This window comes from Calypte anna, chromosome 19, assembly GCF_003957555.1.
Source record: "Calypte anna isolate BGI_N300 chromosome 19, bCalAnn1_v1.p, whole genome shotgun sequence".
Lineage (NCBI taxonomy): Eukaryota > Metazoa > Chordata > Aves > Apodiformes > Trochilidae > Calypte > Calypte anna.
The window spans coordinates 6,118,725-6,139,261 of NC_044264.1; the positions used below are offsets into that span (position 1 = coordinate 6,118,725).

General features: G+C 45.3%; 2 protein-coding genes across 7 annotated transcripts; one reads left to right on the forward strand and one right to left on the reverse strand.

Moving 5' to 3' along the window:
• Window positions 1-9,406: 9,406 nt before the first annotated feature.
• IFT22 (intraflagellar transport 22) lies at window positions 9,407-12,564 on the forward strand. 4 transcript variants are annotated; one of them, XM_030462413.1, is made up of 5 exons: window positions 9,407-9,510; window positions 9,754-9,833; window positions 9,968-10,057; window positions 10,686-10,888; window positions 11,595-12,564. In XM_030462413.1, the coding sequence occupies exons 1-5, from the start codon at window positions 9,472-9,474 to the stop codon at window positions 11,741-11,743; spliced, it is 561 nt and encodes a 186-aa protein (XP_030318273.1). In that variant the 5' UTR covers window positions 9,407-9,471; the 3' UTR covers window positions 11,744-12,564. The 4 variants fall into 4 exon arrangements, with proteins under 4 accessions (XP_030318273.1, XP_030318275.1, XP_030318276.1 ...); XM_030462415.1 differs by lacking the exon at window positions 9,754-9,833 and having other exon boundaries at window positions 9,432-9,510; XM_030462416.1 differs by lacking the exon at window positions 9,407-9,510 and having other exon boundaries at window positions 9,749-9,828; window positions 9,968-10,087.
• Window positions 12,565-15,645: 3,081 nt separating this feature from the next.
• RILP (Rab interacting lysosomal protein) lies at window positions 15,646-20,517 on the reverse strand. Of its 3 annotated transcripts, XM_030462624.1 has the most exons (9): window positions 20,216-20,479; window positions 19,884-20,007; window positions 19,755-19,781; window positions 19,329-19,450; window positions 18,946-19,137; window positions 18,513-18,682; window positions 18,251-18,373; window positions 16,968-17,051; window positions 16,431-16,679 (listed from the first exon to the last, which is right to left on the reverse strand). In XM_030462624.1, the coding sequence occupies exons 1-9, from the start codon at window positions 20,471-20,473 to the stop codon at window positions 16,523-16,525; spliced, it is 1,257 nt and encodes a 418-aa protein (XP_030318484.1). In that variant the 5' UTR covers window positions 20,474-20,479; the 3' UTR covers window positions 16,431-16,522. The 3 variants fall into 3 exon arrangements, with proteins under 3 accessions (XP_030318485.1, XP_030318484.1, XP_030318486.1); XM_030462625.1 differs by lacking the exon at window positions 19,755-19,781 and having other exon boundaries at window positions 15,646-16,679; window positions 20,216-20,517; XM_030462626.1 differs by lacking the exons at window positions 16,431-16,679; window positions 16,968-17,051 and adding an exon at window positions 17,089-18,101.
• Window positions 20,518-20,537: the final 20 nt, after the last annotated feature.

Consider the following 20,537-nt stretch of genomic DNA (forward strand, 5'->3'; position numbering starts at 1 on the left):
GTGGGCTCACCCCCTTCCTAAAAAACAGATAAGCACACAAAATAGATAAGAAAGGATTTATAGAAATAAGCACTCTCTCCCCAGCTCCTGCAGGTTCCAGAAGTTGTGCCACCTGTCCTTTGGAGCCAAGGAACAGAAAAATTTGAAGGGATGCAAGCGGGTAGACAGGAGTCCCCTTTCCTTCATGCAGCAAATCTGTCCCATCTATATTTTTCCAGCTTCTAGTGCTTTTTTTCAAATCTCCTAGGAACTTTCCCTGTGGGCCATGACAATGAGGACTAACCACAATAGTCTGCTGGCTCTCACAGCCCCCCTAGAAGTTGGCAAAGGTCCTTCAAAATTCTGTGGGCTGAAAACTGAAAATGATTGCACTATAGCCATTGTCCAGGAAGCACCATCACAGCATGATTCTGCCCAGCTAAGATCTGAAATTACCTCCAGTATTTTCACCTCAGGTGCCTGAAGTTAGGTCAATTAATAGCAGCCCTATGTTTTCTCCCTCTTCTCTCCTCTACCTTGGTCCCCTAACTCCTTATTTATCAGCCATTTGTCTTCACACTTCACACTTCTTGCTAGTCAGTGCCCTCCTCCACCAGCTTTGCCTGTGTTGGACCTCACCACCAAGGCTGCAGGACTGTTTCCTGCTTGATGCAGGTGTTGCCCAGAGCCTGCTCCAGCACTATCTGTGTTACTGTCAAGGAGTCAGCCCCAATCCAACTGTCATGTCCATATTTTCCTTACAATTCCATCTTCACCTTATTATCAGACCTAGATTCACAGGACCATACTGACAACTGACATTACATATTTCTTGAAGCATTCACATGAGCCTCTCCCTTCTCTCTCTTCATTCTTTTACCAAGATCCTATTTTTCAACTTAAGTCTCCTTGTTTTCATAGACTTTGCCTGCTTCAATGTGATTAATCCCCTTCATTATTTTACAATCACTGACTGAATCACAGCAAGGTCTCTTTTTAAGCAAGATAATACCAAAGATCTTCAGTCTTGCTTTATAATTCAGAGCTGAAAGGCAGAGTGTTATTCTCATTTTCCTTGCTTTATCCCTTTAATCATATCCTTCTTACGTAGAGTGAGCAGTACTGAGAAGAGAACTCTGAAGGAGGACTCACCAGTGTTTTATGTAATAACAATAACACCTTTTGGATATATACTCTGTTCTTACTGTAATGCAACCCAACATCCTGTTCAGTGGTTGGGGTCTTTTTTCTACAGCTGTGTGTTAGGCTGAGAGCTCTGGGGATAATTTAAAGAGAATATTCTCCAGATTTATCAATTTACCTTCAGGAACATTTTGCTCTGTTCATTCTAAGGGGAAAAATCACATAAGCAAACCTCAACACTGTTCAGTGGCACTGTCTTGCTCATTAGCTCCTTCTCTACCTAATCCCCTCTCTAGAACCTTACAGATTCCTCCCCAGAAGCAATAAAAAGGCAGTTAAGGGCCTAAACATGAAAGAATCATTGTAGGCATTAAAGGCTAAAGCCACTGCAAGGCAACTGGATCCAAGTATTTCTTGGCTGTGCAGATTTACACTAATGCTAGCTTAGGTGTGCACAGTATATTCTATTCTCACCAATAGATACCATAACTAATGGGCTTGTTATCTAAAATCCACCCCTCTTCCAGGGCCTCTGAGTGGTTTTGTCAAACAAGCATAGTCTGAGCACCTTCTTGAACTGGTTGTATGCAATTTCCCTTCCCTCCACACTTCCATTTCTATGACTCAAACCAGAACAACTAAATTGTACTTTGCAAACATCCAGCTCCTCGCACAGAGCATAGGACTCACCACAAGAACTGCTCTTCATCTCTCTGTTTTCTGTTCTCCCTAAGGGAGATCAATCTCTCTTCAGATGCAAAACCAATCCCCAAATAATCCCCTGGGACTGCATTGGTTTAAAACCCCTCAGCCACTGGGTCTCAGGCAGGAAGGATACATGGGCTGTCAGTCTACACACACAAGGAATCTGGTTGAACTCCCTGACCTACCAGAGACATCAGGCAACCTCTCAATGCCTCCTTTTATAGCACAGGGTTTAGTGTTTTGTCACATACCATAGCTTTTGTAAGGATAGAAGAAACTGAAAAAAATTATATACTATAAATACTAAAAATAAAGAAGGAAAGGGGAAAATAAAAGCAGCAAGGTAAGACATAATCTAAAGACAGAGATATATCGTTCTTTTTTGGCAGAAATGAAACGATAAAATCTGCAAGGAACTATGAAATATTTAAACTGATTGTTGCCCAAAAAAAGGAATAAACGCTTTTGACCAAATTAAGGAGATGTGATGGAATGGTAGAACAAGACTATCAGCCTCACCGTGTGCTTGGAAAGAAGTGGCTCACAGCAAAACATTTTTTTGGCTCAATTCACATCTTGAGGATTTAACTCTGAGATTGCTGTAAGAAACCCAGTGCAGTGCCCCAACTGCAGGGTGATGCACTTCTTTGCATTAAAAACAGGTGTCCAGCTGGCTGGCTTTCTAGCAGAGCACAGTAGATTTGTCTCAGATTTTCTGTACATGATCTCTAGGTAATACTTACCTTTTTTTAGATGTTTCAAGAAAGCTGGATAATTATTTTTCATGTTCTGAGCCTTCCCTGAACAATAGATTTACAGAGCTGAACTGTAGGTCAGGTAGAGAGGGAGTATGGCCAGATTACAAAGGAGGTGAGTGGACTCTTGAAAAAGCAACGCTGCAATTCTGTAACATCTCTGAGAATAACCACAGCTTGTAACATCTGCCCGGGTACATGGCAATTATGGCCAGTGACCTCCTGAGGAGCAGCCTCTGGCTGGGGAAGAGGAAAGCAAACAGTTTGATAACCCAGCCATTCATTTCCTTAGTTTTGAAACTGTGTTAGGTAAAGAACTGCATTAACTGAAACTCTCCTATGTGCTTATTTATTTCAAATGGCTTTGAGATACAGCGTCTTCAAAAGGTCCTGTATAATCAGTCTCTATTGTTCTGTATACATTTGCAGAAGATAACAGCTTCATTAAAATATGGTGTGCTTTAAGGGCAGTAAATATATAGCCTTAAAGCTTAAAATGCAATGCAACTAAATAAGAAATACGAACCTAAGAAGGTTAAGTGCAATCAACCACTGACATTTACATTTGATTTGAATTAAAAAATGCACACAGAGGGAAATAAAGGGCCTCCCTATATACTTGGATAACAAGAAATCCCCTGGGTGTAAAAATAGTAAATTTAAGAATGGAGAATATAAAGGTCTAGTTCAAATTAAAGATTTTATGACTGAGGACTCCATTAAATCTTTGAACACTTACAGTAAATAGTTTGGAATGCTTCCAGTCCAATTCTTTATGTTCTCACAAATGACAGATTATACTCCTGAACTTCTATGGCAAAAGAAAGAGAGTGATTGTATTAATCCATCTAAATCTGGAGGTTGCTAATTAAGATGAAAACTATAACAATCTGTGCTTAGGTGAAGCATATTATTTTTACAGCCCAGCTCAAGACAATACCACTAGCCAAGCCCAAAGTAGATTTAAGTTCTCAAATTATTGAAGAACAATAAAATAATGAACCACTTAATAGTACATAATCATCAACCTGTACTAAGAACTTTCTAGTGCTCAGCCTACCTCACTTTTTATATTTCCAAGACATTCCTCCTGGTGTTTAAAATACTTAGGACAACATGTTGCTTTTCACTCTACCTCTCCCTGCAGAAATGGAAGGATCTTCACTTGCAGCAAGGCAGCTGCAGCAAGGCAGGCCACATTCGAGTCAAAATACCAGTCTCACACAAACCATTATTTGTATCCATAAGATTTAAAGAAAGACCTTTCAAATTAGAAGTTTGCAAGTGAAGCAAGCACTGGAAACTAATGTACTGCTTTTCCCATGTTTCAAGGGGGACTGAAGCAAAATTATTAAAACTACAGATTTTTAAGTTCAGGGAGTAGAGGAAAGCATTCATCACATCAAGTACCTAAGCAAAGCAGCAAGGATTTGAGATTTTGTTCCAGACTCCTCAAAACATACTAATTACTGGTATAAATCTGTTGTCTTTAATGGCATACTGCCAAGAGGTAATTGAGCCTTAAATGAAAATGAATGTGAGACATCTGAAAAGACAGCTGATTTGGCCCAGGATGTTAGAAGAAACATAATGCCTGGAAGAACCACAGAGTTAAGAATCTCCTGGGTTTGGCCATGAACTCCAAAGTAACGTAAGTCAAATCAGAGTATGAAAATGAAAGACAACAAAATCTTCCTGTCAGTAGGATCTCTTTTCCTATAGGACCACATGGCAGTCCTGTAAAGATAATACATGCTGTTTCACTTGCATTCTATGAAGTCATTGAGGCCCTGAGTGAATAAATAGATCAGGCAAAGTTAATAATTGCAAGCTCCTTCCAGACCAACAGGGGTGGCAGACAGCACAGCTGTCTGTATGTCAAACATACTTTGAAATTTTATATTCAAAACAAAACACATTCAGCTCTAATAGAAAATGTTCCCTGAGCCCTAGGGAATCACAAATAGCAATTATCCTGTGGTTGTCTTGTTTCATACCTTCTAGTATATCACCTATGAAACAAATTTTATTGAACAGAAAGGTTTTCTGCCCAGCCCAACAAGGCTGCCATACTCTCTTCAAAGAACAAAGGGTGCCCAACACATCCCAGCACAGGATTTCTCATTTTTCACCATCAGGCTGTATTTCTCTTTGGCTGCTCTCACGAAACAGCACTGAGAACACCATATTTAAGAGGCCTGGCTAATGGCATAACTACATGCCTGCTTTAATTCAGTGTACATCTGCACAGCAGCTGAAAGAAATGGTCCCATCTTTGCCCCACTCAGCCATGTCCCCAGTGGTCCTTGTTACCTTCTTTCTGTTAGCACCAGGTTTTTGTGCACTTATGCAGTGAACAGGTTCTGGGAGCTCATTTTTTTCCCCCTAGAAGAATCAGAGTAGTTTTCAACTGAATCAGTTTCATCTACACAGGACTGGGAGGAACGTAGATGGAGCTGGGGATATGGATGGAGGCAATACTACTTTTAGTGGCTGGTGATACAAGTTTGTCATATGTAAAAGAGCACGCACCCACAGCATCAGTTAAGAGTCCAGGTTTGTCTACAGGCAGTGAAGACTGTCCTAAACAGCTACTTGCAGAGGGTAATTTTCAGAATACCTAAACCAGAAGCCTAGAATTAGACAGCATTAATATAATGAGACCATAATGTCTCAGTACTGTAATTATATTATAGCTGAATCTCTATTTACAAATGCAAATGATCTGGTCTTTAGCAGAAATAGTTTTGCCTAATTTTTTTTTCCATGGAAATATTGAATGAAGCTTTCCCCTATGAAGGGGAAAGAAGACCCTCTGAAGGGCTCTCCTGCTAACACAATAAACATGTGGACTATTTTTCCAAGGGGTCCCTCTCTGATGAATTAGCAGTCCCAATAGCTGCATACCACATTTTAAGGAATGGTTCTTGGAATAGATGGGTTTGGTCTGCCTTAACACAAACAAGTTAACACCACATTATCAAGTGCACTGAGGTCACCAACCTCCATCGGATGATCTTCTTGATCCTTTTCAGACAAAAAAGGAACACAAAAAAAGCTTGGATTCCTTACAGAAACCTGAGTCCTCCAAGCTGAGAGCTGTAGGCTCGGCTACTCACAGCCCACCCACCTATGGATCAAGATGGACTGGAACAACCTCCTCCATGAGCCAGAAAAGTAAAAGGGGTTGGGAGGTGGGAGGAAGAGTTTCATATTTCATCAACCACTTTTAATAGAAAACAGAACATGGGGGGGAGGTTGAAAGGAAAATGGCAAATCCCTGGAGATCCTAACTGCTGGCCTGGCAAGTCAAAACTGTCAATCACACCGTGTCCCCTCCAACCTGTGCTCCTTGAAGGGGAGATAGCAGGCAATGGACTGGCATGTTTAGCCACTAGGTGCTACTGTTGCTCCACAGAATGTGATCAGAGCAATCACTTCAGAATAGGCAAAATGACATCTTTGAGCAGCTGTACCTTAAGATTTAAAGGGTAGGAACTAAATCCTACTTCTGGATTAATGTATTGTGACTCAAAAATCAGAACACTTCAGTGTGTTTTCTTGGGAGGGTCGTGGAAATAGACTGCTGCTCCATGTGTTTTGTTTATATATCACTGTAGAAATGGAGCAAGTCAAATTCACCTCTTGGGAACCTCTACTGACTTTGATGAGGGTACATAGGGAGAACTGAGGCACTTAAGGTGTCACTGAGCTCATGTCCACTGGTAAGGAAAATACATTGACTGCTGAGCTGCCTGACTCCCTGGCCACAGCCTGCACTGAAACTTGGAGGCATTTCATTACTCCTAGACCTGCTGTCAGCCAGGTGGGCTTCTCCTGAAAGTCATTTAACATTCCTCTGCTTTTGTTTCTCCATCTGTAAAATGGAAATAAAGATCTTGATCTCCTCTGGGAAGGACTTTGAGACCACAAATAAATCAAAGCTGTAGTCCTTGACAATCTGTTGGCATGAACCAAGCAACAGGTTTTGTATGAGCTTTTCCTATTGATTCCAGAACAGGTTTTCTGAGAAGGACTGAACTGAGTGCTTACCTCTCCTTAATAGCAATTTCTAGTAAAACTGACTCATGACAAAGAGCAGCTCTCTCAGTGCAACTTAATGTCCCGTTTCTATTTGGTCCTTGTTCATAGCTCTATCAAAACTTTATCCAGAGGACAGCCACACTTCATCCAAACCTTCATCAGTTATTTAATCAACCAGGATTTGAACCTCATACAGATATCCCTTCCTGGGCTTCTTAAGCAACAAGGTTGGAGTTTAAATCAATACTGATTTTCTCCTAAATTTTTAATAACAGGCTTCAGTGTACAAAATATAGAGCTTTCTTCTTCTCAGTTCTTGTATTCTATGCCCTGCACAAAATGAACCAGTATAAATAAATGGAGTGTGTAATGCAGGTCTCTGCCTGCACCCACTAGAAAGCTGCTTCTGCACACACACAATAAATGTCCTGCACAGCACAACTAACAGGCAGAGCATTCATCCTCACAGCTAATCTTGCCATGTGGTTGTACTTCTAACCAATGCATTATTTTAACATACAACTTGATTTGAGTGCTCTAGGGTATGTTTTTCAAAGTTTGGAAATACTGTTGCAATACATTAAAAAATAAAAAAGCACCGGTACTGAGCCACAAAATCTTCTGAAAGATTTTTAGAACTGTTTTCATAGGAAATATTTTATGTGCCACACTAAATGAAGTATAATGCAAACTTAAAATACTGTTCTCCAAAAGACTGAATGACCCACAAGTGCTCAAGTATTATCTGAGAGGTGACTGGCAGTATGTTTTACTGCTGCTTCCAGTAAAACCTGGGGACCTCTAACTTGGAGGTAAAGCCCTTGTATCTGCAACACAGACAACAAGCATCACGTGCCATGATACAGAAATGAATGTGTCTCATAGTCTGAATTCTCACAGACATTTCTAGAGTGAAGAGCAGTTTTATTGAAGTATTATTGATAGCCAGCAATTGCTTTTGGCTTTTGAAGGAATATGGAGGATCTGTCAGCTGTAGATGAAAATTTTTGCTTGCTACCAAAACATTACAGTGGAAAAAACAGCCATCTAATAAATGCAATACTTACAGACCATTACCAGTATAGTCTGGAAGTTGTTCACTTACTGCAGGAGTTTTCTTTCTGCTGTGGTGTAACAGTTTTAAATAAGAAAAACAAAATGGCCTTGCTGATTTGTACATGTATACTCTCCAGGAACATCAGTACCTAACATAACTATACCCATACGCCTAAAGGAGATGTTTGTAACATCAAATGTAATTGACTCAGATGCCGTTGAAAATATCATTTTAAGTGGCTTGGCAGCTTAATTCTCATTTTCTAAAGCGACTTAAAACCCTAAATCAAATATTTATGAGGATAACTCAAAAAATTGCAGCCTCAGTCAGCTGTGCTCTCCTTACTCTTCAGTGGCTAATATAAACACACAAAGACCCTTCCTGACACTTCATCTACAAATTAATCCTAATTGTGTCCTTGTCTGCCAGTTTTACCCGGTTTCAGTAACCTCTTTTTTTTTTTCTCCTCTTCTGTGCTGCTGTGCAGAGTAGGACACTTTATAACACATATGCTAGTGCCAGCTAATATGTACCAGATAATAAGGGAGTTTTACTTCATTTTTTCTCTCTAGGTCACACTTTCTGCATTTTCTCTGGAAGTTAGTAAGTCTAAAATGTGGAAAACAAAACAGCTGCAGGAAGGATTACCTATGAGTTGTTCCAGTTCACTGTGAATTTAGTCCTGAATCACATGTAGATCTTCAGAAATAGGAAATACACCTCTAGTCTGCCACAGCAGAATCAAAGCCAGTCCTAGGTGCAAATACCATTTTTGTCTTTGTCCCACCAGGAGGAGAACAAAAGGGTTTCTGGAGTTTAAAACACTATGTAAATGGTGCAATGCCACTGCCACATTGAACCACTCTGAGCTATCCCTATTGAAGGAGTAAAACAACAAATAAGTCTACAGTATGAAGGAAAAGACTGCCTCCCAGTGAGAGCAGAGCAATTCTGGTTCACATTTATTAGTAGTGCTAGTAATAAACATTTACATTATGGTAGCGCCTAGAGGCCCTATTTGAAAGCTTGTCTAAAACTGCTATTGTACCTGGGCACTGAACAGCTCTGCAGCAGCACATCTGCCTGCCAGATGGTTTTTTTCCTTAGAAGTTGCATTTTAAAATAGCCTCTTGCTTCTCTAAACAAGCCTTAATAAAAAACTTCAGGAGCTCACTTCATCATCTATTCAAGGAGAATCTGCAGTCAAAGTGGCAAAGAAACACTCCTCAAGCCAGTGAGGTATATGGGACTGGTCTATATGCACAGTGTGATGTTTAAACATGTTTAGTACCTGTGAATCCCACTCTTGCTCTCTGGAGGACAGAACAGCTAAAGGGTCTTCTCCCCAAAAAGTGCAGGCAGAAGGCTCCACTGCCAGTTCCTCCCGATGGACACAAGAGCTGGGGCTCCCCTCAGGGAGCAGTGGTTCGGCTCCAAAGCCGTACACAGGCGCCGCAGACCCCACCGCAGCCAGCGTGCGGGGCTGGTAGAGAACCTGAACCCACTCCTGGCAAAGGGTGAGAGGCATAAGCCGCCACCAGGATCCCAGGGTGAGGATCCCTGACGAGGATCTGAGTGACCGCATCCCACCCCCCCCCCGTCCGCCGGACCCGCGGCGCCTGAGGAGACGAGCGACACCAGCGCGCGCAGCCCGCCCTCTCAAGGCCGCCAGGCCACGTGACGCGGAGCAGGCCAATGGCAGCGCGCGTCTCCTCTCCTCCCCCGCGCCCCTCCCCTCGCGCGGACGCGTTGCCGGGCGACGGGCGGTGCGCGCGCGGCCTGCTCGCCATGCTGAAAGCGAAGGTGCTGCTGGTGGGGCCCCGCCAGGTGAGAGACCCGCCCGGGACCCCTCCCGAGACCCCTCCCAGCACCTCGGTGACACTTGGATGCTCCCCCCCCCGCACTCTCCCGCAAACAGGGCTGGGCTGGGGCGTGGGAGCGGAGGGAGCAGGGGCAGGGGCAGGGCGGGCCCTGAGCTGGAGGGATGGCGGGGTGCTTGGGTAAACACCGTGCTCGGCTCTTGGTTGTGGCTTTTAACACTTTAAATTCCCCTGGGTTATTTTCTGCCAGTCTGGAAAGTCGGTGTTGGCCAACTTTGTTTCCGAGAGCATAGAAGGGATCGGCAGCTACAGCCCGACCCAGGGTGTGAGGTGAGCGGAACCCCGCGGCGTGCTGAGCTGAGCCAACCCAGCCCTGACAGGCGGCAGCCCCTGGGGAAGTCCCGTCCTCTGGGTGCGGGGATGGGTAGGGTGGTATCGCATCGTCTGTCTGCTGGTTTTGACAGGATCCTGGAGTACGAGACGCCAAACTTGACTGGAAGCAGCAAGGGAGCTGGGTGTCGGTTTGAGCTGTGGGATTGCAGTGGTGATCAGAAGTAAGACAGCAGCCTTGTTGCTTCCTCCAGGTTACTTTATTCATAACAGTTCTGTTGACACAAATTATTCATACTTCATGCCTAAAACCTTTTTGAGATAAGGAGTATCCTGCCTCTTTAAAATACCCCATTTTACATGTTATGAAGCGTCTGATATTAAGATTTCTCTGCCATGATCCCAGCTGACAGTCATCTTTGTTTTGGATGTCTGAGTAAAACAGTAAAACATAGTTCCTAAAATAAAATTAGATACAGAAGACAGAGGCCCACTCTGTAACTACTTTTATCTCCATGAAGCTGTTATGTGAATGGACTTCAAACAATGTATATATATGATTGAAGCCTTAATATCCAAAAGATGAGAACTGGACAGATCTGGTTTTAGGGAAAAATTTTAACTAAGCATTTGACCAAGTGCTACACTGTCAGCAAATCATGAGACCAACTAACATAGTAATTAAATAAAAATGTTTGGAATTGGTAGATCACTGACAGGATTGCTACTGTTACATTAAAGTAATGAAATGTGTTCTTGAGGAAGGAAAAAGAAAACTTGAGGAAGTTTGAGAGCATGTTTCTGTCTTCCACTTACCAATTTTACCAATTTTTCATGTATCTGTTTTTCAAGGTTTGAAACATGCTGGCCAGCTCTGATGAAGGATTCTCATGGTGTAGTAATAATCTTCAACCCTGAGCTGCCCAGTCACCTGAAAGAAATTGAAATGTGGTACTCCTGTTTTGTGCAGCAGCAGCCACTGCTTGATCATCAGTGCCTCCTGGTTGCACATCACAAGCCAGGCAGTGCAGGAGACACAGAAGATCTGTCCTTGGGTAAGAAGATGAAAAACTTGATCTGTAACAGATGTGGTTTTTTGTTGATCTGTTTATCTTTAAAATTGTTCATACCTTATGGCTTGCATTTTTCATTTGAATCTGCCACTCATAAACTATTAGAGTGCTTTGCAAGAACAGAAATAATTTCAAAGGCCATTTAAGCCTGCATTTTATCAAGCAAAAGACTAAAAGTCCTTTGAAATAAATGACTAATGATCTTCCTCCTAAAATTAGTAATACATACCTTATATACTACAAAATTATTTATGGCTGTTTATACAGCTCTCTCTGGACAACCAGTTCCAGTGTTTATAGTAATACATTTTTATTATAAGTATTATTTCAATGTATATTTAACATAGTTCCATTATTTTGAAGTAATCAAAAAAGTAATATTACTTTAACAATAAAATTGCAGCTGAGTACTGAACTGTGTGATTCTACTTCCGTTAACACAAGACCAGAATCAGTACTTGAAGCTTTAATTAAAAATATTTGAAGAATTTAATCCAGCAAGTTGTACTTGGTTGTAGTTTTAACAACAACCTGTGATGCATTTCTTTATGTGTTGTCTGTTATCTGGGGTATCAAATGTTGGATCCTAGTGAATTCCAACTGACTTCACCATGAGCTGCCCCGTGACCTTGACTGTGAATATTTCTTTTATAAAATACACCTAATTGTTTTTTGTTCACCTTCTAAGCTCACCCACTGAACAAACTAAAGCTGATACATTCCAACTTAGAGGAAGATCCTGAAGATGTTCGGATGGAATTTATTAAATACTTCAGAAGCATTATCACCTTAATGAATGAGAGCAGAGAGAAGGAAGAAATGTCTATTATCTCTTAACATTAACATAAATACTGAGGAAGAGGGAAGAAAAAGGATTATTTTTCTATTGTAAGCTACACTACTCTGTGAACAGATCCTCACAAGAATTTGCCAGCTTATAAGCACTTCAGAGAAAATAATGCACAAGCTATGATTTAACCAGAAAGAAAAAAAAAAGTGGTGACATCAGATGAACTGTAGTGCCACAGCAGTGGCTGCAGATCCAGGACTCTGGGTACATTCAGGTGCATTTTGGTTTCATTTGGCATCAGAGGTACAGGAAGGTTTTGTTTGGTATGTTAGTGTGGACCAAAAGATGAAGGTATTGGCCCTCACTTCATAATCCCTTTTTGTAGAAATGCTGCAAAGAAAGCCTGACAGAAGAGGAGATTTGTGGCCATCTGTTGAAGCATCTGAATAAAATGCTCATGCTAGCTCTGTTCCTGGGGAAGTTATGCTTTTGGAAGTCAGTGCAAACTGATTGGAATAGAGATCTGAGAAGTCATGGTGTGGAATCCACGTTTTATGTTCCAGCTTCTCCTTATCTTTCTGTCCTGCATCTGAAGGGAGCATATTTCACAGCTATTGCCTTGGCAAGGCAGAGTAGGTTGCAGGACTAGATTTTTCTTCTATTCCAACAAAACAAACGTGTTGTTTGGGATAATGTTTAGGTCCCTGAGAGGAACAGAACTAAAGTCCCAGTGGAGTGTGATAGTTTGACCAGTTTGGGGAATTCCATCAGAGAAATAAAATGTCTGCATTCTCCAGAGGAGGAAAAGCTGTTTCAAAACTTGTATTACTGTTCCTTGTTGCATTAAAATAAGTGGTTTCATAAATAATTTACTTCCTGATGTGTCTGATTTGTACTTATCCCTGTTCCTGGTGTGTTTTGCCATGGAAGACATTTTTATGTAACACATAAAATACATTTAAAAATGCATTCTTTCTGCTCTCAAAGGGAAAGTTAATTGTGGTTTTGTGGAACTCTTATCAGCTTGTCTAATTTTTTGTAAGGAAAAGGGTGATAAATTTGTACTACATTTCACACTAAATAGCTCCAAAGGAGACATTTATACAAACTTGTGACCAGCCCAAATAGCCAAAGAAATGACAAATGAAAACTTAAGTGTGTATCAGTACTGACACACACTTTTTCAGAAGGTAATTTAAACAAGGGAAGGACTGGGAGCACAAACTGCAGAAATCCTTGAGAATCATCCCATTTCACCTTGTCCTGCAGCTCACCTTGTGGAGTGTGAGATCAATGGCTTGTCAGAAGTATGCCTGACCCACAGCACTCATTTTTACAGATTCTGTTTCAGTGTATATTTGTGCCATGCACCTCTATTTAAACTGCAGCTGTTTCACACTGAGATGCCTCAAAATCCACTCAGCTGTTTACACATCTTTCTCCTGGCCTTCCAACAGTGCCCTGTTGGGCTTTCTCCAGGGCTTTCTCTGGGAAGTTTCAGTGCCATCAGAGAGCAGCCAGAGCTTGGAGCACAATCACAGGCAGCTGCCAGCAGCAGCTCAGGTATTGTGCTGGTCTCCTCAAAATTCCCAGTCTCAAGGCAAAATATTGGCACTCCTTTTCTTTTGCCATCCCTTCAATGGGATTCATTGCAGAGACATAACCATGATTGGCTGTAGCAGCTCAAAATAATTCACTTTTATTGTTGCTTTCAGGTAGGAGATTTTAAATTTATTTTCATATGATTGAAGCTCTACACCATTATGCTCAAAATCAGCAAACATTGCTAGAGTCTGAAAGCCTTTTCATCCCCCCAAAACTGTACTTCTCCAGTGTAGGTTTTTTTTATTATTAAGCCATTTTCATTTAAAACAGGGGCATGGTAAGTGAAAGATTAAAAGAAGAACTTAGGACAGCTGCAAGTTGCAAAACCAATGGCTACAAATAACAAAAGATCCTGAGCTGGGCTCCTGCTTTACAGAATTAGCATTCCAATGATGCTTGCTCTGCTTGGTTCCAAAAATGTGGCACATGGAGTTGTGTGCAGACACAACCAACCTGCACTGTTCTGCTCTGGGGTGTTTGGTGTGCTCACAGAATTTGCTGCCCCAGTTTCTTCTCATTGTTGGCTCCTCTTCTGCCTTTAAAGTTCAAAACTCTGCAATTCTGAGAGAAAAATGGGGGGGCTACTGAAAAAAAATATCAGAGGAAAACAAACAGAGGAAGGACACCAGGAAAGAAAAAAGCAAACTAAGTAGACGGAGAAGAAAAGGTTGGAGGCAAATAGAGGGAGGTTGGCATTTCAATATCTACATTTTATTTATATGACTTTTTAAACAGTCAGGCTTTTATATGTTTGCAAGCAGTGCTATAGGGTGGTCTATTGGAGGCAGTTATTGGAAAATTCACAGTCTAACTAGAGAACAAGTTTTTTACATGCTGCCTTAGATTATTTTTTCCTTGTTGCCAGCTGTGTAGTGCTGGAGCCAACCTTTAAAATATACTGCCTCAATAAATTCAGTTTTTTCCAATAGCAACACTGTGATACACACTGATAAAGACCAGTGTGAAACCCACCAAGTGTTTTATTTGGAATGTAAACCACTGTTTGGGTGATTCCAGGGTTGAAAAGTCAATTAACTTTCCTATTCACCTCCTTGCTTCATATAAAATGTTAATCATGAACTGACTTTAAACTCAAAAAAAAAAAAAAAAAAAAGGTTGTAAATTACAGGTATTTATATACTGCAACAGATTTTTCATTAGAGAAACAAAGACAGATCCCCAGACTTGACTTTATATCATCCAGAAAGGTGTAGTAAAGGTGGAACATAATTCATAGATCTGGCCAAGATATTAATTTGTGTGGCTGCTGAAGAACATGAAGAACAGAGTAAATGCACAGACCCATGCAAAATTAATCCTGAATATCAGAGAAGATACAGAGAGAGTATTTATTCAACAGTATCCTTTATGAATGCTTTATGAAGTGGGTCAACAGAGACTCCCAGTTAAAAGAGGAGTGCAAGAATGCCAGAAGAATCCATATGATTCTGGTTCCATTCTTAAGGCTCTGTTCTTGCTTTTGCTTGTGAGGGCAAATAGTTGCCCAGTGCAAAGGAAACTGGGAACATGAGGTAATCAGCCACAAGTTACACAGAAGTCAGTTGGCAAGCCACAGGTCTAAATAGGGGTAGGAATTTAGGAGCAGAAGATTGCAGCAAAACCTCTCTGTTTTACTCTTGCACACAGAGGACCAGTTCCCTGCCCCTTTCTGTGGTTCCTCATCTACACTGGAACTCAGTAGCTATTTTTCCAGTGGCTTTCCTGGGATCACCTGCATTGCCATGGTTTGGAGAACCAAGGCTGGAATCAGGAACACAGAACATTTTAAGTATTAATTAATTCAAATACACTCAGCCTCCACAGTGCAAAATCCAAAGACTCCAGGATACACCAGTCAGTGAGAAAGCAACCTGAGATTTAAACAGGAGTTCTACAGGTCCAACATTATTTTGTCCCTTGGTATTGAGTATCCTGACAGCTTACATCACTATCTGAGGTATAGAAACTTATTCTCCAAGTTCTACTGCTGTATAGCTGCAATAAGATTGTAGCAACTCCAGGTGAGCTCTACTCAAGTTCACACTCATCTCCCATGGTACATAATCACTATCTGGAAAAAGAGAATGGAAGAGAGCAGTTCAGAATCCAAACTCTGCAGGGCTAGAAATGCAGAATGTCAAAAGACTCCAGGGTCATAAATAAATTGGGACTGGCAAACAAATGCAAAGAGTGACCACTGAAACCTTTGGCTGGCCCTAACCCTCACATGGAACCCTAACCACAGCACCACCAACAGTCAGTGGGGACATCCGAAAAGTGCCCGAGTGGCACTGGTGGTGCTGATCCCTGTTGCGATGAGGGAAGAATGGAGACACTTAATATAAGAATCCACCAAGCTTCAGTTTAATGTAGTCGAAGATCAGGTTAATATACTCTTTTTAATTAGGTCATACAGATTACAAAATCTAAGCTCATGATTTGTGCTCTAATTAAACGTTATCTACTGATAAAGCTGTATCTACGTCCTGCTTTGCTAACTGCAATGGCATGTACCAGGACACCGTGACCATGAGAAACTGGTGAAATCCTTCTACTTTGATCATGCAGCTGCAGCTCAGGGAGTTTACGCTCTGAGCCTTGCTAACTTTTTTTAACTTTGCTCATGTCCATATGTCCTTGTTCTGCCAACCACCCTTCCACAGATCCCCATTGCTCCCCAGCACAGGAGAGCTCAGACACCCAGTGCAGCATGCTCAGTCCCTCCCAGCCATGTAGTCACCCTGGCACAGCTCCTGGGCAGCCTGGGCACCCCAACTTGATCTTCACATTTCAGGGATGGGAAGGATGAAGTACAAGTGGAAAGGGGTGGAGTAAAATACACCCAGGAGGGCAGGATCTGGTGATGGCATCCCAAGCTGTGAGCAGAGGTGTTTGGTGGCAAGAGCCACCAGCGGATGGGAAGGAGCCCCTTGGGGTACAGCAGCAGGAAGGAGGTAAAGGCTGGAAGTGGGCAGGGGGTGCCTGGCTGTGCAGGACCCCTGTAAATTTATTTGCGGACACAACAAAAGGGCAGAGATGCCTCAGGTGATGAGTTGTCCTGTGCCAGACTGACATCCCATGGCAAAGTGTCCTGGTGGGCTTCCAGGAATGCTGCCCCTGCTGTCACTATGGCACGGGGACGTGGCCAGGAATCTTGTGCTTTTACTGAAGACACTGAGAGTCGGGAAGTGCTGCTGAGATCCAACTCCCTTTCAGGTGGGTCAGAGGGGTGGTGAGGCTCTGTGGGGGGAGCTGGCTGCTGGCTCGCTCTCACTCTCCAGCTCCAGTTGTGTGTCCAGTGAGTCAATGATTTCCCAGGCTCCGGAGCAGCTGGACGTGGGGGGGTCGTTGCTGTTGCCCTGATACCACAGTCCAAAACTGCAAAGAGAACAGATAAGAGCTGTGGGGGAGAAAAGCCTTCCTGGGAAGCAGCTGGATCCCAACCTCCCTCTGCATTTGGTGGTGGCAGCAGGGGACAGCCTGGCTGTGAGTCCTTGGGAGCGTGTGGCAGCTCAGGGGCAGCACCAAGGCTTCTTCTGCCCCTGTCCAGGGCATTGCAGATTCCCCCTGAACCAAGAGACCCCTCTGTGGCAGCAACCCTGTCAGCCCCAAGCCAGAGTAGAACCACCCATCCCAAGAAGCACCAGAGCATGGGTGCAAACTTACAAGCTCCTAATTTTGGATTCTGGAGGCTGAGCATCCACACAGTCTGTGCCATGAGCTGGGACCCAGGAGCCCTCATCTTCTTCACTGTGGCACAAAGGAATGGAGGAAAACCCCACACTGAGTCACAGGCTCACCACCAGTGAGTGCCAGAGCCACTCCAGAGCTCCTTCTTGACCTGACCAGTGTGCCCAACAGAGCCAGGGGCACACAGACCAGAGGTGTCCCCAAAAATCAGCATGGGCTGCAACCTGCCACAATGCCACAGCCAGCTGCAGCGATGCTCATGTCCCAGACACAGCCCTGTTTCATGGCAAATCCCAAATGCATGACCTCAAGCCACAAGCTCTTCTGAGATGCCTTTCAAAAGCCCAGCAGTTGACCAGCAGATGGTGTGTCCCTGGTTGCCACAGCAGTAGTCTTTAGGCACCTCACCCTGCGTAGCAAGCGCACAGTTCTCCAGGGAACAGCGTGACAATTGGCACCCTGTCACCCTCACTCAAAGAGGTTGACAGCCTGGCATGAAGGGAGGTGACATCCAGGCCTTCCAGGGAGCAGGGTGACATGATGTGTGAGCATAGGGCAGCATTCATATGGCAGCAGACAGGACCCAACACCCCCAAATCTCTGCCAGCTGCCAGCAGAGACCCCAACACAAGCAAGCAGCAGGTTGCAGCAGCACAGATCTCAGCCCCTTCCAACCTTTATTAAATCCCCTAAAGCCAGTGAGCTCCAGCTCTCCCCATGCCATACAGCAGCTTTAGCACAGGCTTTGCCCCCAGCAGACATGCAGAGCCAGGGCTGGTGCAAGTAGGGTTCTCCCTTCCCCATGGTGAGAAGTCTGTTGGATCCAACACTGCCCACGGAAAGTCCTGCAGAGCCTCCAGGGAAGATCTCTACTGTCATCTTCAAAAGCTCTCCCCTGGACAGCCTCCAATCATAGGTGCAGGGACCAGCCTGCTTTGTCCAACAGTTCTGGCACCATCACCTCCCCTCCCCTTTGCCACATCCATGCAGGGACAAGCAGCATCTGTCCAGGCTGTGTGTGTGTGACTGGTGACAGGGACATGTAAGTGGCAGCAGAGCAAAGTCTAGCCCTTGTGGCACTCCCAGGGCTAAGCCAGAGCAAGACATGCACTGCAAACAAGAAACCTTTGATGTCTGGAAGGAGGCAGGGAGGAGGCAGCTCTTGGGCAGGGGAGTTCCATTCCAGGGTGTCACACCACATGGGAACATGGAGCTGGCATTGGAGGCTCCTCTCCTCCCTCCTGGTGAGCAGGACTCACCTGCTTTCTGACTCCTCCACCGTTCCTAGCATTTTGGCTCTGATTTTTTTTCTCTGTCTTTTGACAGTCGACTTCATCGCATCCAAGAAGAAGCTGGGAAATCTCTCCTCATTCAGCAGCTCCCTGGCATAAAAAAAATCAGCCAGCTGGTAAACCAAGAGCCTGGTAAAGAAATTTGCCTTGAGTGGGAGCAGCCTCAGATGGGCCATGAGTGACTGCAGGGACCCAGCTGGCTGCCCCATGCCACTGTGGCAGGACTCACCGCTGGTAATAGGCCAGCTCCTCCTGTACCAAGAACAGGTTGGTCTTGAGCTCATTCCGCTCCTGTAGGATCTGCTGCAGCTCCTCCTTGGAGAAGCAGCAGTCAGCAGGACTCCTGCCCACGTCCATCTCCTGGTGCTGTGGCTCCTCCATAGGTTCTGGAGCTCCTTCCTGGGGGATGGAGAGTCAGCAGGCAAGCAGAGACCCCAGGGTCCCCACACAAAGGCAGAGATGGAAAAGTCCCAGGAATGAATCTGCTAGTTTGGAACTGCTGCAGGTGGCTGCCCAGGCAGCAGCAGCCACCCATCACCACAGTGGCAAACCTTCCTCATCCTCTGATGTCCTGAGCACACCAGGAGGCCTTGCAGGAATGGGAAGGTCAGATCACTGTTAAGCGATGCCCTGTGGCAGAAGAGCTATGGGCTCAGACTCACCAGGCTGGGCTTCAGTTTCTGGGCCTCAGAGGTGGTCCTGCTTCTCCTGCTCTCTTCCCTCTGGCTTTGCAGCAGTGCAGCCTCCAGGTCTGATTTCTTCTCCAGGGCGCTCTTGAGCTGAGCCTGCACCACAGCCACCTTGTGACGCAGCTCCTCGTTCATGGCCATGAAGCGGTGCAGTTGCTCCTGCAGCTGGAGGACAGAGGGCAGCAGAGTGAGGCCTGGCATCAGCTCCGAGACCCCACCCAGGGGCATCAGTGCCATGGGAAAAACATCTGCCCCATCAGGCTCCCCAGCCACCATGACAGCCCCAGGGCCAGGCGACATGAAAGCAGCTCCTCAGGCCCTTCACACACCACACCCCTGAGCTCCCACATCCTCACCGCCTCCGTGTCTCGGCTCTTGCAGACAATCTCATGGGCTTGGGCACGAAGTTCATCTCTCTGCTTGTCAACCACCTCCTTCAGCCGCAGCATTACCTCCCGCTCCTTTCGCACCATGCTATCTGAGCCCAGACATAATGGGGACAGGGGTGAGTGGCCCCGGGGTCCAAGAACTCCTATAACATTATGGAGTTCCTCGATGCTTCAGCAAAGCATCATTCTACCATCTTCCCTGGTAGATAGCACACTCTTCCTGGTAGGAAGAGTGGGAAGAGGGGACTTGAAAGCTGTAGGCTGTGACTGATGCATCCAGGTGCTGGAAATGACAGCTCACACTCTATGTCTGCCCCCAGCACCCTCCTGGGGGGTTGGGGGTGCTCGGGGAGTTTGGGGTCTCTGTGGCTTGCAGAACAAGATAATGCTCACACTCCCTAGTAAGACAGGTCTCCAGGGCTGCAGAGCATGGAGAACAGGTTCAGAAACACACCCAGCCTGCCAACCTCTATGGGAACACCTCATGATGGCAGGGGGCCCCAAACCTGCCATGACACCCACCTTCCTGGGACTGGCTCTCAGCAAGCTGGCTCAGTAGCTGCCGGTTCTGCTCCTCCAGGCGGGTCAGGCGGGTGTGCAGAGCTCGCTCCCAGCGCTCGGCTTCCCACAGCCTCTGCTCCGGGTCCTGGGGGAAAGAGACAAACGAGTCAGGGGACAGCTGGGCCACAGCTGTCCCAGGGGATGGGGACAGGCAGGTCATAGCCACCCCAGGAAGAACAGGGACAGCCGGGTCACTGCTGTCCCCACGGGGACTCCTGTGAGGACAAGTGCAGCTCAGTGCCCCCCAAAGAGATCCCCGAAGGCGGCTCGGCCGAGCGCCCCACCCCGCTCACCTCCGCGTCCTGCCGCCCGGCCGCCGGTGCCACCGCCTCCCCCTCAGTCCCCGCCGGTGCCACCAGCGCCTCCAGCAGCTCCAGCAGCCGCACGACGGGTGGCACCAGACCGGCCACGGCCTCAGGCCCGAAGCGGCCGGAGAGACGGCGCAGCTCGGCCCCCAGCGCCCCGGCCATGCGGTAAATGTGTGTGGGGGCCAGGCGGCCCGGGGGGGTCCGCCAGAGCGGCTCCGCTCCCCGCCGCAGCGGCTCCGCCATTGCCAGCCGCCGGCCCCTCACTCGCTCCGCCCGGTCCCGGTTCCGTCCCGCCCCGTCCGGTCCC